Here is a 15,816-nt window from a genome sequence, read left to right on the forward strand (position 1 = left end):
GTTTGATTGAACTGAGCAACTGATTCACACAACAGGAATTAGAGTTTTAGCAACAGAGAAAAACTGTAATATTTCTCATACAGACTGTAAACTGATCAGATCAGATCCATCCACTCCGCCCGCTGACTGGATGCAGATCGTTGTTATTGGTGGAAACCTGACATGTTTTTCAGGGTGGTGGCTTGGGGGGGGGGGGGGGGGGGGGGTTCACAGCAGATTATAAAGCAGAGAAAGTGAAACTGAATGTATGTATTGACTTCAGCAGCAGCAGAGACTCAACTCATACTCCACCTGGAAAAGACAAACATGGCTCGTCGTCAGCTCGGTGAGGTTTTTACTGCTCAGAGTTATTTACAGGATTAAGATTTGTTTAATTTACTGTGATTTAATTTATATAAATATAATTTCTAATTATCAATTCTTGGTTTATTTTCTATAAGTTGAGCCACTCATTAAGCAGATGATTAGTGTGTGAGTATTTTAGAGTTAGTACTATGTTAGATGTGATGTTAAAATGTGCAGCTCATGGCTGAGTGGTCAGACAGCAACGTCCCACACAGGCAGGAGATCGTGGGTTTGATTCCAGACCGAGACCATGAGTTACTGTGTTGTCTGTTAATCTATTGTCTCCTACTGTTTCCTGTCACACCTCAACTGGCTTTATGCACAGCTCCACTACTTCCTGAAATAAGCCAGCTTGTTTATTTCCTGTCTTAAATTATTGGACCAATTGATTAATCCAGGTGTGTGTGACGACCTCACAACAATGGTCAAACACACCTGGATTAATTAGTTGGTCCAATAATGCAAGACAGGAAATAAAGGAGCTGGCTTAATTCAGGAAGTAGTGAAGCTGTGCATAAAGCCAACTGTCCTGTCTAATGAAGACCAGAATGACCCAGATAATAGTGTGTAGAAATGTGTCAGAGATCAACATTGCTGAGTCATTAGTAGGAAAAACAATTCCAGAAATTCCAGAAGCTAAAAAGAAATGAACGTAACAACCATCATGGTCGTTGTGTTATGTTGTTTTAGCTCCATCATCACTGAAAAGAAACTGATATCATAGAACAGACTGGGGTGTGGCACTCATTAGAGGGAAGAAGATGAGGCAGGGAAGGGGGGGGGGGGAGGAGGAAGAGGAGAGGACACGAGAGGAGGAAGAAGGAGACGAGAGGGGGAGGAAGAAGGATAGATAGATAAATACTTTATTTATCCCGAAGGAAATTCAGTTTCTCAGCTGCACAATAAACAAACAATCATTCAACAGCAAGACATAAAATAGTAAAAAGTAGTGCATTGAGAATAGAATAAATAAAAACAATAGGAGAGGAAGAAGAAGGAGAGGAGACAGGAGAGGAGAGTAGAGAGAAGGAGAGGAGAAGAGAGGAGAGGAGAGAAAAGGTTTGTTTAGGGTTATACAGCGGACAAGATGCGGTGTCGGTCAGGACACAGGAATGATGACAAGATATGACTTCTTCGCCAGCAGGTCAGATGACTGCGGTGATTTATTGCACACTCAGTGTTGTCACAGTTCTGAAAATAATAATAATAAATCACATTGTCACCATAATCTCCATAATAAAGCAGAAAAATATACGTGTCTTCCCTTTACATGTGCAAAATAATAATGGCACAAATAAACCAACATTTAATACATATTAGCCACACTAATAGGTTAGCTGGGCCATAGCTCCATCTACTGGCTAAACCTGAATAAAAGGGAGGTTTGTGTAACCTGAGGCGCGCCTCCAGAAGGTAAGCCATCCTGGGAATAGAGGGCCGGCCCCTCCAACGTTGACACTCGGCGCAGCCTCGTTGATGCTTACGGACTGCCTCTCGCCCTCTGATGATCCAGAATGATCTCCGCAGCTCTGAAAAAACTCGCTCGGGACCGGGGTGATGCAGATCACTGTCATACTTCTGGATAAGCAGATGTGTCACTGGATGAGTGGCATCGAGGATGACAGGATGTAGGGGAACCGACCACCCACTCTTATTAGGCCAGAGGTCTGGTCGAGGACAGGGGCTAAGGTGAGTAGGCGACTTGAAGGTGACACTGATTTTCCTGTAGCAAGGAGCTTGTAGTCCTCTGGAAAGGATTGCTTCTGAGATCTCAGCAGGATTTTGGTTTCTGCTCGCTGATAATCCTCAGCTGTGGGTGGGGTACTAGAGGACGTCGCTCCCTGGAGCTCTTGGATAGTGTCCTCCAGGAGTTCTTGCCAGGAACCGTATCTTTTATCATCTGGCCCACGGTCCGTAAGTGAGGTAACTGTAGCTCCGCAAAAGGCAGTCTTCCGTAGCTTGCGTGATCCTCTGGGGGTTCAGCATTGGGCCTCTCTGGCCAGCTGTCTGGGCTCCACAGCAGGAAGGATCCTGTTTGGATCCTTGAGCTCTTGCAGGGTTTTACCTCTCGTTAGGTCATCTGCAGGATTTTGGTCTGAGTCCGCATAGCGTCAGCTCCTGTATCTCGGACACTCTTGCCTCGACGAACACCTTGAAGCGGCAGGACTGGGACTGAAGCCAGGTAAGCACCGTGGTAGAATCAGACCACAGGGTGGTGTGAGCCACTTCCAAGGTGAGTTCTTTGGTGAGGAGACTGGCGAGTTGTGCTGCTACCAGGGCGGTGCACAGTTCCAAGCGTGGGATGTACGCCCAATGTACGCGTTTGGGGGCTACTCTGGAATGAGTAAGGATGAAGGAAAGGTGAATCCGGCCCTCTTTGGTCGCTGTCCTCAGGTAGGCCACAGCTCCGTAAGGCTGCTCCGAAGCGTTGGCGAAGATGTGCACTTCATGAGTTCAGCGTTGTGGTCACAGTCTGCGGGTACATATGCTCGAGGAAAGGTGAGTAGAGGTAAGAACTGGAGTTCATCCTCCCAGGTGGACCAGGCTTGAAGCAGAGCTGCAGGTAAGTTCGGGTCATCCCAACCGCGCTGCTTATCCCACAGTTGCCGGATGATGAGCTTTGCCCTGGTGGAGAAAGGGAGGAGGTAACCTAAGGGGTCGTACTGTGAAGCTAGGACCCTGTAGATGTTCCTTAGGGTTGGAGCATCGTAGGACACCGGCCGGTGTTTGTAGCTCAGGGAGTCTCTCTCCCAGTTCCAGCTGAGACCCAGGGTGGACTCTTGAGGGTTGGCCTTGTCTTGGGCCAACCACAGGTCTAAGCTCTGCGATTGGGCCTCTTGTGGCAGGTGATCCAAGACGCTCGGCTCATTGCAGGCCCACTGTCGGAGGTCGAAGCCTGCCGTAGACAGAAGATCTCTAAGCCGATCCACCAGCTGCTTGGCTTCTTCCGGAGTACGCACACTTTGCAGGCAGTTATCAACGTAGAAGCAGTGGTCGACAGAGAACCTCACGATGTCTTCAGGCTAGCTGTGATCTGTAACATGGCGCTGCAGTGCATACGTAGCACAACAGGGGCTACAAATTGTGCCGAAGGGCAGGACCTTCCACTCAAACACTCTGGGGGGCTCATCAACTTTCAGGTCACGCCAAAGGAACCTCAGTAGTGGGCGATCATCAGGAAGAAGGCGGACTTGATGAAACATCCCTTTAATGTCTCCACTCACTGCAATGGGGTGCTCCCGGAACCTCAGTAAGACGCCCACCAGGGAAGCTCCAAGGGTGGGGCCAGGCAGTAAGTACTGGTTCAGAGTTTGCCCGAGGTATTGGTGAGAGCAGTTAGAGAAGCCGATGCTTCCCATTGTGGGCGACTAGGTGATGGGGGATGTACAAACACTCACGGGTGGTTCCTTTTGAGTGACCTCCTGAACCGCACCTGCTTCGATGAGCTTCTGCATTTCTGCTCTATAGATCGCTGCTCGCTCAGGATCTTTCAGAAGTCTTCGCTCCGTGCTTCCCAAAAGAGCCATGACTGACTCCTTAGGTGCCTGCAATGGAGGCATGGCCGCATGACGCAGCAGTGGTGTAGCGTACCTCCTCACTCCATCGACTTCTGTACGGACTGTCTCGGCGTCCAACAATGCAACAGCTTGTTGGTCCTGTTTTGACCTGGTCACCTCTCTTTCTGGAGGGAGGGAAGTGAAGAGACACTGCACTGAATCAGCTAGCCGCCCCATGGAACGGACAGGACCTTGGAGGGTCCATCCCAACCGGGTGTGGACTGCTGCAGGGCCACCAGGCGGGCCGAGTCTGACTGGTTCTACAGGGGTTATGAGATGCGACTGGTCAGAGCTGAGAAGGAGCGATGGCCTGGCGTCCTTCAAGGCAGGTAAGGGGAGGCCACGGAGATGTTTATACTTCTTCTGAAGTTGCTCTATGGGGTAAGTATGTTGGGCCAAGCTGAGTCGGTCGAAGCTATGAAGGCACTATTGATCTTATAGCTGACCTTTGGGTTAGCAGCTGGAGAAACATGGAAGGATATCTTACGTCCATGGAGCACCTGGATGTCCTGCCAGACTGTCCGCAGAGGAAGGTCTTCGGGGGCCCCCTTTATTCCCAGCAATTTGGCTGCAGCTGGTAACAGCGTGGACCGCTCTGAACCATCATTCAGCAGAGCAAAGGTGCTGAGACTACGTCCTTCGTGATGGAGAAGCACCGGGATGACCTTTAACATGACCCGATTGTTGGCTTCAGGTCGGTCGAGGTAGAGGGAGTCAGAGGCAGAGCTGGTCAGGCAGCTCTCTTCCTTCCTTGCAGCCTCCTTATTGCTCCTCTTGGGCCTTAGGTTTATCTCATGAAGGGCTAGGAGGTGTTTTCTTTAGCAGATGCTGCAGGGTTTCTTCAGCGTGCACTGAGCTGCTTAGTCGTTCCGCGCACAGCGCCAGCACCGCTTGTTAACTTGAATCCACTCCTTCAGCTGCTCTTTGGAAAGTTTGGCGACTTCACTGCACTGACTGAGGTAATGTTCGTCACTCTGACAGTATGCACACTAAGCTTTCTTTGGAGGGATTTTCTTCACAGGATTGGAGGTAGGGACATCCTCCACCGGCTCTCCGAGACCATGTAGTACCGTCACTGTGTGTTTCCCAGGACGAGTATCAGGCCTAGGAGGCTGTCTTTCCCTGTTGGTTCTTGTACTGACTTGGCTGTCGAAGCTCATGCACCAGGACTCAGCTGAGCCACTCTGACAGATCATGCAGGGTGTGTGAGGTCCCGGGCTGCTTGAACTGATGGCGACGGAAGTCGGCTCTCTGCGAGCTACATCGGAGCCGCTGTTCAGTTCAATCTCTCCCTCTGGGCCTAAGGTCTTGAGTAAAGCTAGCTGATGAGGCTGGCCAAATCTGTCATACAGAGCTCTCATGGTGTCGGTGTAGGGGGTGGGAGAATTTAGATAAGCGTTGGCTATTAGTTTATGTGGCAAGGTGAAGAGGGCCCGGGCGCTTGCCAGTCACCCAAAGGGACATCCCCTTGGCCAAGTAGCCAGGGCGCATGATCAATTGGAGGCATAGTGGCAGGACCCGTCAACTGTCACATCTCTCCCCCTCTTTTCACAAGCACGACCTCGTGCTGCCACACATTAGGAATCCATGGACCCACCCCTAGTGCTACATGGATCCTGCCAACAATGCCAGAATGTGGCAAGGTGAAGAGGGCCCGGGCGGGGATTGAACCCACACCTCCTGGGTAAGAGTCATGCGCGCTTGCCAGTCACCCAAAGGGATGTCCCTTTGTCCCTTTGGGTGACTGGCAAGCGTGTATGACTCTTACCCGGGAGGTGTGGGTTCAATCCCCGCCCGGGCCCTCTTCACCTTGCCACACTTAGCTTCCTCCAACTTCAAGTGATCCTGGTACCTGAAGAGTTCTGTAGAGTCTGGGGGGAGTAGATTCTCCAAGGCAAGGCGGAGTCTAGCGAACTCACTGGGGTCTGGCTGAATGATCTTAGGGATTGTAGGTTTGGGGCCTCAATACACCAGTTCTGACACAGGAGCCCGTACAGGGTGGTTAGTGGGGAGAGAGCTGGGCATCGCCCTGGTGGCTGTTGGGGGAGGTGCTACTTGGGGCATTACTGAGGGTCTTGAGCCTGTGTAGACAGGAGCCGGGTGAGGGGGTGACTGATAGGGCTGAAGCAGGGGATGAGGTAGAGCCTGGTCATAGGGGGTAGGATGGGTGGGATAGGGGGATCTGGGCTTGATTTGGAGAACTGCAAGGAGGGTGGTTCTGGTGGGTGTCCCGTGGCCCTGAGTTGAGATCACTCATGTCCGTCAGCATGTTATCCTCAGGTTCAGGCCAGGGTGGAGGAGCAGGCCAGTCCTCCTCAGCTTCTTCGTCAGGCTGTAGTAACGTAGGATTGGGTTGGGAGGTTGCAGCATTGGCTCCTATAGGTCTGTAGCTGCTGTGACTTGAGGCAGAGTCAGTGGACCGTTCCATATCCTCCCTCAATGAGCGGGCTTCACCTCTTAGCTCTCTCATCTCCTTTCAAGCTTCATACAGTTCTTTTAATGTAGCCTGAAAAGCCTGTTGAGACTGTGGCAGCTTTGCGTTCTCTTCCTGTATGCGTTGGATATCTGGATAGAAGGCGGGGTCTCGATAAGAACTCCATAGCTGAGGTGAGTAATGGTGACTCAGATTCTCTGGACCGTACTGGGTGAGGAGGGCAGCCAGCTCTGGGGGAGGGGAGGAGGGTGGCGGTCTCCACCGTGATGAGTCTCGATGACGATTCCCCACGTAGTCCACATCATAATCCTGGAGCCTGGCAGGTTGACGTGTCTGACGCTTGGGTCTCACATCAGCGAGGCGCTCTTCGTCTGATAGCATCTTGAAGGCTGTATCCGGCTCGAAGGACCAATGTTTGTGAGGTAAGGATTCAGACTAGCTCGTTTAGGGTTATAAAGCGGACAAGATGCGGTGTCGGTCAGGACACAGGAATGATGACAAGATATGACTTCTTCGCCAGCATGTCAGATGATTGCTGTGATTTATTGCACACTCAGTGTTGTCACAGTTCTGAAAATAATAATAATAAATCACATTGTCACCATAATCTCCATAATAAAGGTGTTTACACAAGCAGAAAAATATATGTGTCTCCCCTTTACACGTGCAAAATAATAATGGCATAAACAAACCAACAGAAATACATATTAGCCACACTAATAGGTTAGCTGGACCATAGCTCCATCTACTGGCCAAACCGGGTATAAAATTAACAATAGCACATGGCGCACATGGCGGCCCCCCAGCTGAGTAATTAACGACCCAAACTACTGCAAGTTACCGACTGTTAGCTCACTGGACGTTCAAAACGCTCCCAAACATCAGCATTCACGTTACATTCATAAACAATGTTAACCAACGGACCTCCGGTACCAATCGGCGGCAACACACGAGAGTTAGCTAGGTGTGCCGTAATAAACACAATATACTGTAGGGACAATACTCACTTCGTGCATCCACTTAACACTCGGAGTGGCACAATAAAAACACTCTCCAACAAAAACAACCGTAGTTTCAGGTGAAATATAGGCCTACTAAAAGTCCCCACAGATGTATCAAGGTGTAAAAGGAGAAAAAAAGTCTGTAGCTCAACTACTGGCTGTGCGGCTCGCTGCTCTACTGGGGGTGATTGCGTCACTTCCCTAAACACACCTTCAAATTAAGAGCCTTTGATACAGGAGGATAGGAGGAGAGAGGAGAGGAGAGAAGTTAGCTTACACTTTGTTAACAACAATGGTCAATAATGAGTTTTAATATTCTCCCACAGATCTCAGGATTGCACTTGTTGGGAGATGGGGAGTTGGAAAGAGCGCTTGTGGAAACACCATCTTAGGAAGAGGAGCCTTTGAATCTTCATTGTCTACATCCTCAGTGACGGCACAGTGTAGAAAGGCAACAGGAGCTGTTGATGGTCAAACAGTGGCTGTTGTTGATACTCCAGGTCTGTACGGCACCTATAGAGAAATGGAGGAGGTGAAGACAATGGTTGGTGAAGCCATCAGCTTTGCTGATCCTGGTCCTCATGTGTTCCTCATCGTGATCCGACCAGACAGATTCACTAAAGAAGAACAAGACACAGTGAAGATCCTTCAGGAGATGTTTGGAGATGAAGCAAGAAACTACAGCATGGTCCTGTTCACTCATGGAGATGACCTAGAGGAGGACGACCGAGAGGAGGACGACCTAGAGGAGGACGTCCTAGAGGAGGACGACCTAGAGGAGGACGACCTAGAGGAGGACGACCTAGAGGAGGACGTCCTAGAGGAGGACGTCCTAGAGGAGGACGTCCTAGAGGAGGACGACCTAGAGGAGGACGACCTAGAGGCAGATGATGTTACCATAGAAACAGTGATCAGTGATAGAAAACGTCTCCATGACTTCATCAGCCAGTGTGGTGGAGGATACCACGTTTTCAACAACAAAGACACAGAGAATCGAGTCCAAGTCACTGAGCTGCTGGAGAAGATCAACACAATGGTTCAGAGAAATGGAGGAAGCTGCTTCACCACTGAGATGTTCAAAGCTGCTGAGAGAGCCATCAGAAGAGGAAAGAGACGTCTAGTGAAAGAACAAGGTGATTATTTTTCTTGGTCTTCATCCCCTTCCCCCTCTTTTTCTTCCATTTCATCATCTTCCTCCTCGTCCCCCTCTTCCTTGTCCTTTCCTCCACCCCTCACACCAACTCTTGAGGAGGAGAGGAGAGGAGAGGTGGAGAAGTTACTTTACACTCTGTCTATTCACAACAATGGTCAATAATGAGTTTTAATATTCTCCATCAGATTTCAGGATTGCACTTGTTGGGAAAACTGGAGTTGGAAAGAGCGCAGTGGGAAACACCATCTTAGGAAGACGAGTCTTTAAATCTACATCGTCTTCATCCTCAGTGACGTCAGAGTGTCAGAAGGAAAGAGGAGCTGTTGATGGTAAAGCAGTGGCTGTTGTTGATACTCCAGGTCTGTACGACACTAAAAAAGAAATGAATGAGGTGATAACAGAGGTCGGTAAAGCCGTCTCATTGGCTGCTCCTGGTCCTCATGTGTTCCTCATCGTGATCGAACCAAACAGATTCACTAGAGAAGAACAAGAAACAGTGGAGATCCTTCAGAAGCTGTTTGGAGAAGAAGCAAGAAAGTTCAGCATGGTCCTGTTCACCCATGGAGACGAACTAGAGGCGGATGGTGTTACCATAGAAACACTGATCAGTGACAGTCAACGTCTCCGTGACTTCATCAGCCAGTGTGATGGAGGATACCACGTGTTCAACAACAGAGACCAGAAGAATCGAGTCCAAGTCACTGAGCTGCTGGAGAAGATCAACACAATGGTCAAGAAAAATGGAGGAAGCTGCTACAACACTGACTTGTTCCAAGAAGCTGAGAGAGCCATCAGAGTAAAACAGGAATGTCTACTGATAGAAAATCTAGCTATGGATCATGAAGAAGCAAGAAGAAGAGTAGAGAGAGACACTTTATTTACTCTACAGCTTAGGTATGCAGCTGGTGGTGAATATGCATTAGGTCCAGTGGAATCTCTAGTAGGAGCTAGAGTGACAGCTCTATGGGTAGCAGTTAAAAAAGACTGTTCCATTCAGTGATATTTAATGATAAATCTCTATTATATTCTGTTCACAACGGGACAGTTTCATGTTAACAGGTTCATCTTTTCATCACGTGTTCTGGTTTTCATTGATTATGAACATTGTCATTAATCAGCACTGATCCATAATGATGTAATTAACTCATTGAGTGCCAACCACGTAATTTCTCGTTTTTCGTTCCCATGCGTTGAGTGCCAAAAACGAGATTTTTCGTTTTTTGCTTTTTTTTAATTATGAAAATAGACACTTTAATACACATTATATGTAAATTTGGGAACTCTACGACGAGGAGAACTGAAATAGATGACGATCAAAGTCACATGACAGCTCATGATCTGGAAGTTTTTATCATAACTCAGCTTCTGCAAACGGAGTTCTGCATGCAGATGCAGCAGCTGCTCTGCTCTCACCTGCGCTGCTGCTCCAGCTGCTCGGAGCTGAAACAGGAAGCTCTCAGCCCACTGTCCCGCCCGGTCTTCATCTGGAGCAACACCGTGTCCTCCCCAAGGTCCTCCCGCGGTAAAATCTGATGGTCTCTGGGTCAAAGCAGACCGGTACCGACCCGTACCACAGACGGACCGCGACCACCGGCGGGACCGGTGTTCGCGAGCCGCTGTGGCCGGCAGAGCCTCACGTTCCGCGGCGAGAGGCTGTGACACGGCACGGTGCGTCTGTGTTATTGCTGTTTAGTGGCGCCCCCCCCGCCCCCGATGGTGGTTTTGTGAATAGAACAACAATTGTTGTATATATTTATCTTACACGAGCCCTTTGATCCAGAAATGCGAGTGTCAGAAGAGCGACAGGCACAAACAGAGCAGCTTTCATAAAAGACGCTCTATCTCCTTTTCTAGAAAAAAAGGAGGGATTTTGGTGAAACCCAGCCATGTTTAGCTTGACTTTTCTCAGGAACGGAGGCACGTAGAAACAAACGGTTTGTGGCCATTTGAAGCATAAAGTTTCACCTTTCAATTGAGCTACAGTATGTGTTGGTGGCCACATTGTCATTAATCAGCACTGATCCATAATGATGTCATTAATCTCCTCTCTAACTGATTCAGATCTGTAACAGTCTGATGGATCAAACATGTGACTATAAAGGCTCTAGGAGGGGTACATGTACACCCCCTTGTTTTTTTCTCTTCTTGTCTGGATTTTGTGCATCCTTATGAACTCTAAAATAAAGATTTTGATGATCCCCAGAACAAGACCTGTCCAAAATGTGTTTTTATCTCTCCGTAGCCGTATTTGCAGCTCAGTGGAAGCTTAACTGGCAACCCGGAGGCTGAAATGCCACTGATGCTGTGACTGGGAGAGAGCGCTAGGTGGCGCTGCATGCCAACACGTAAATCCAACCATAAACAAGATTTGCAGACTGCAATAAAAAATGTTTTAATGCGAATATTGTGGCTGTACTATTGCTGTTGGTGAGTTCATCATGTTATATGAACATTATTCCTGACTCTCTGTGACATATTAGGAGGATTTTACAACTATTTGCTTTTGATTTCTTACATACTGTTCCTTCATTATGACCGATATTACTATTATTCATTTCTTTCCTTATTACTGCTATCACTATTAAAACCACCATCCATACATTATACCTGAATTACACACACACACGCACACACACACGCACACACACACACACACACACACACACACACACACCGTGTTCACACTTTGTGTATTGATGTATGTCCACTGTGTTGTTTGTCTTGTATTTCACAATAAAGGGGAAACAGGACAGGGTGAGACACCTGCACAGGTGTAACATAGGATGGGAGGAGCCTAACACAGAACTCAGTAGAGCTAGAGCGCTGTAAAAGAGAGTAAGGACACCTCCATTGACTCCCGTGGTAAGGGTTTAAGGGTTTAAGGGTTTAAGGGTTTAAGGGTTTAAGGGTTTAAGGGTTTTGCGCCCCTAGTGGCAGGATATGGGTATTGCAACAGCGCCCAGAAAACCCATTCACTCCAATGTATGTGTGTTGCCCACTTGCTGGTAAATTGATGAAAACGGCCGTGTTTTTGTTTTTAGGTGTCTTGGTCATATCAGATTATACTTAGAATTTGTTTATTATAAAATGTAGATTGAAACATTAATGTAGACAACTATTTTTTTTAAACTCTCCTATGTGTTAATGTTTATCTGTAAAGGATCCTCAATGATGCTATTAACGTGGGTGATCTATAAATGTCCTTAAATTATTGAAAACACCACACTGCTCATTCACCAACAATGCAGAGATGTCAGTTCTTTTGCAAAACCCACATTCCTCCACCAGGAGGCGCTGCCATTGGACCGATGCTGTCCTTACTCTCTTTTACAGAGCTCTAGGTAGAGCTCAGTAGAGTCCAGTAGGACCCAGTAGAACTAAAGCCCTGTTTCCACTACGTGGTACCAGCTCCACTCCACTCGACCTTCTTGCGTTTCCATAAAAGCACCTGGAATCTGGTAACAGCCAACAAACACAGGAAGTCAATATGTTTATATTCTAACCAACACAGTCTCAGATCAGACTGTCCAGTGACTGAAGCTTTCCATCAGGCAACCACTTCCTGTCTGATGTTTATCTCTTTATTACTGTCAGTGTCATTTACTGTTTGAGAGAAGCTTCAGACTCTGATCAGTGAAGAATCAGCTTTCATGTTCTGTGATGATGTCATGTGTCTTTAACATTTATAAACTTAACTAAGAATAACAGTTTAATAACATTTTAACAAATACAGTTTTTCACAATCCTCCTGCCCTTTTCTCAGAATTGTAAACACAAAACTATTTTCTCAAACTACATTCACAAAACCGCTGATTCTTTTTGTGAAATCAAACCAACGCCTCAGAGCAGTTTTACCAAACAGTTTTGCAAAAGGAGTGACTGAGATCTGCAAATAGTGTTTTACCAGGTGAAGATAGTTTATTTTGTCAAAAGGATGTTTGATTCAGTGAAGGAGTTTAGAAAACTGAGCAACTGATTCACACAACAGGAATTAGAGTTTTAGCAACAGAGAAAAACAAAACTGTAATATTCCTCATACAGCCTGTAAACTGATCAGATCAGATCAGACCGGCTGCAGCTTGTTTTCCATCGATACTGCCCTCTGACTGGATAAAGATCGTTTTCATCAGTGAAAACCTGTTTTTCAGGGTGGTGGCAGTTAGGGTAGGGGTTGAAGCAGATTATAAAGCAGAGAAAGTGAAACTGAACATATTGACTTCAGCCGCAGCAGCAGAGACTCAACACATCGTCCACCTGGAGAAGACAAACATGGCTCATCGTCAGCTTGGTGAGGTTTTTACTACTCAAAGTTATTTACAGGATTAGTTGTTCAATTTACAATGACTTGATTTAGAGAAATACAATTTCTATTTATTAATTCTATTCTTATTTTCTAGAAGTTGTGCCAATCATTAATCAGACAACGAGGAGTTTGCTTTTGGTTATAAAAAAGTCTATGTTACCACTTGTTAATGGGTTCATTTTCTATAAATATATCGTTTTGTCTTTATAGTTATTTTGTTATTTCCTGGTTGTGGTTTCGCAGCTGAATCACCTTTTATGGTCGGAACTACGACGGTATCTGATCAATCGCATTCTTGGCAAATGAAAAGAATTTCACCATGCGCTGCTGTCCATTGGAACGATGCGTCAACGCGGCAGCCATCTTGGTCAGGGGGAAGCCGTGTCTACTTCCTGCATTAGTCAACAGAGGCAGACGTCTATCAACCATTAACCATAACTCACTGAATATTCAACCAATTTTCAATCCGTTTGGTTCATTATACATGTCATATATATATATATATACAGACACACCAATCAGTCATGCTAATGATGGTTTATACCAATCAGTCATGCTAATGACTGATTGGTGGAAGAGAAAGAGGATGGCAGACTGTGATTGGTTGAATTATGAGAATAAGCGAGAGGATAGTGGGAAAACAGGGAAAGGGCTTTGAGGCGTGTTTAAAGAGATAGTCTTGAACTTTCGCTAAGCTTCATTTTCTCGAGGATTTTGGAAATGAAGGGCAGATTTGAAATAGGATGGAAATTATTGAAGTTGGTAGGATCTGCACCTGTTTTGTTTCAGGATTGGGGTTATTGCAGCGGTTTTAAATGATGTGGGAACAGTTCCAGTGGTAAGAGAGGAGTGGATGATGGCAGAAATGAGAGGGACCAGAGAGGGGAGGCAGGATTTAACCAGAACTGTCGGGAGGGGGTCCAGCTGCCATGTGGTGGGCTTGGACTTATGGATGAGGTCAGAGATCTCTGAGAGGTTGGGGAGCTCAAAGGAGGAAAAGGGGTAGGTGGGTGGGTGGAGGTCAGAAGTGACACTGGAGGAGTTTGAACCAAGGTCCTGATGGATTGTCTGGATTTTGGTGTTGAAGAAAGACAGAAGAGAGTTACAGAAGGTAGTTGAGTACAGTGATATTGTTGAACAGCGAAAACAATGACTTGGTGTTACCTGCATTTGAACAGATTCATAGTTTGATTTGGATTTAGCAATACAGTCCTGGTAGTGCAGAAAATGATTTTTGTACATCTCTTTGTGGACAGTCAGTCCAGTCTTACGGTGAAGCCGCTCGAGCTGCCTGCCTTTGGCTTTCATAAGCCAAAGTTCGGGCGTAAACCAAGGAGCCGAGAGGGTGAAAGAGACAGATCTGGTTTTTAGTGGAGGCGGTAAACGGTTGCAATAGTTGTAGGCGTAGGTCCAGGCAGTTGGCACACAGTGGATTCGAATGAGCTGAAGGCAGGGACAGACAGCGGCGAGACTTTCCACATATCGTGGTAAATTATCGCGAGACCTCCTCCCCGGCCGGAACAGCGGGGTTGACAGATGTAAACAAACCCCGAAGGAGTTGAGTCGTTGAGTTTGGAAAAGTCGTTGGGCTGTTGCCATGTTTCAGTTAGACAGATAAAATCAACTTACGGTCACTGAGGAGATCCTGGATGAGATGCCCCTTGCTCGTGAGTGAGCGGATGTTTAGCAGACCGAAGTTGACAGTGGTGGTGCCGTACTTGACAGCTGTGTCAGCCGACCGAGCTAGGCTGGTTAGCACGCTGTGGTTGGCAACACGGCCGGTGTTAGGTGGTAGTATTAGTAGTAGTAAAAGATAGTACAATCACAAGTAGGTCACACAGAAGGTCAAAGGTCAAAAAGATGAGGGTTTGTGGTGAGAAACAAACTTTGCTGATGTCCTTTTCCATTCCACTTCTCAATAGCATAAAATATCTCTAAACTTGTCTCCTGCAATGATTCAACAAAGCATACCTTACTCTTGAACCAACCTCACTCAACTAAGTCCGTGAAGGTTCTCAGTCTTCCAGGTCGTCTTATTCTTGTGGAGTTGTAGTAAAAAGCAACTGGACTTCTTCTCTTGCTTGAAGACGTTGCACCCCTCATCCAAGAGGCTTTTTCAGTTCTGAGACTAATGCCAGAACCAGGTATTTAAACCCAGAGTGGGTGGTCCTGTGATTGGTTTCTAGTGAAACCAAATTCACATGACCACACCCCCGAGACTAGTCACATGTCTCCAGGTGTGTATGGGGTTTAAACTTCCTGGGGAGAGCTCCCAAGACAGCATTGTAGGTGACAGATAGATTGTGTCTTAGGCCACCACTTCTGTTTAGAGAAGGTTTCTAAGTGGACATACATGGCTTCTTTCACTCCTCTCTCAAACCATCTGTCCTCCCTGTCCAAAACAAGGACATTGGAGTCCTCAAAAGAGTGGCCTTTCCTGTCCCGATGAGGTGGCTCTTCTATGTTGTGCCATGCGTCGGTGGAGGGGCTGTTTGGTTTCCCCTATGTAGAGGTCTGAGCACTCCTCGCTGCATTGGACTGCATACATAACATTACAACATTACTGAGTTTTTGGCTTGGTGTTTTGTCCTTGGGGTGGACCAGTCTCTGTCTTATGGTCTGGCCCGGTTTGAAATTGACGCGGATATTGTGCTTGTGGAAGATCCTCCTGAATTTCTCAGACAGACCTGCCACGTATGGAATGACAATGTTCTTCCTATTTCCCTTTTTCGCCTCAGGTGTCCCTTTGTGGCGTCTCTTTGATGATTTGATAAAGGTCCACTTTGGGTAACCACAGGTTTGGAGTGCTGTCTTGACATGTGTTAGTTCCTTCTGTTTGCCATCTGCACTCGAGGGAACCTCCTGGGCCCGGTGTTGTAGGGTTCGAATAACCCCCAGTCTGTGCTCCAGCGGGTGGTGGGACTCAAACAGAAGGTAATGGTCTGTGTGGGCTGAGTGGGCTTCCGGTAAACCTCAATGCTGAGGTTGCCATCCTTGTTTGAGGACACAGCACAATCCAGGAA

At 47.2% G+C, this 15,816-nt stretch overlaps 1 protein-coding gene and 1 pseudogene across 2 annotated transcripts; both read left to right on the forward strand.

Annotated features, from left to right (window-relative positions):
- The first annotated feature begins 298 nt into the window (after positions 1–298).
- Positions 299–15,556, forward strand: LOC146972844 (GTPase IMAP family member 9 pseudogene; annotated as a pseudogene). Its single transcript, XR_015037923.1, has 3 exons — positions 299–325; positions 8,676–9,384; positions 15,532–15,556. The product of XR_015037923.1 is annotated as a GTPase IMAP family member 9 pseudogene (transcript).
- On the forward strand, positions 7,654–8,652 carry LOC146972845 (GTPase IMAP family member 9-like; the record flags this gene model as incomplete). The annotated part of the gene is made up of 2 exons (XM_085802159.1): positions 7,654–8,057; positions 8,223–8,652. Coding segments are annotated over 2 exons (834 nt in total), but the record flags the coding sequence as incomplete, so codon positions are not given.
- Positions 15,557–15,816: the final 260 nt, after the last annotated feature.

The sequence above is a fragment of the Trachurus japonicus genome, chromosome 16 (genome assembly GCF_045865225.1).
Source record: "Trachurus japonicus isolate A0001 chromosome 16, Traja_1.0".
In the NCBI taxonomy this organism is placed as follows: domain Eukaryota; kingdom Metazoa; phylum Chordata; class Actinopteri; order Carangiformes; family Carangidae; genus Trachurus; species Trachurus japonicus.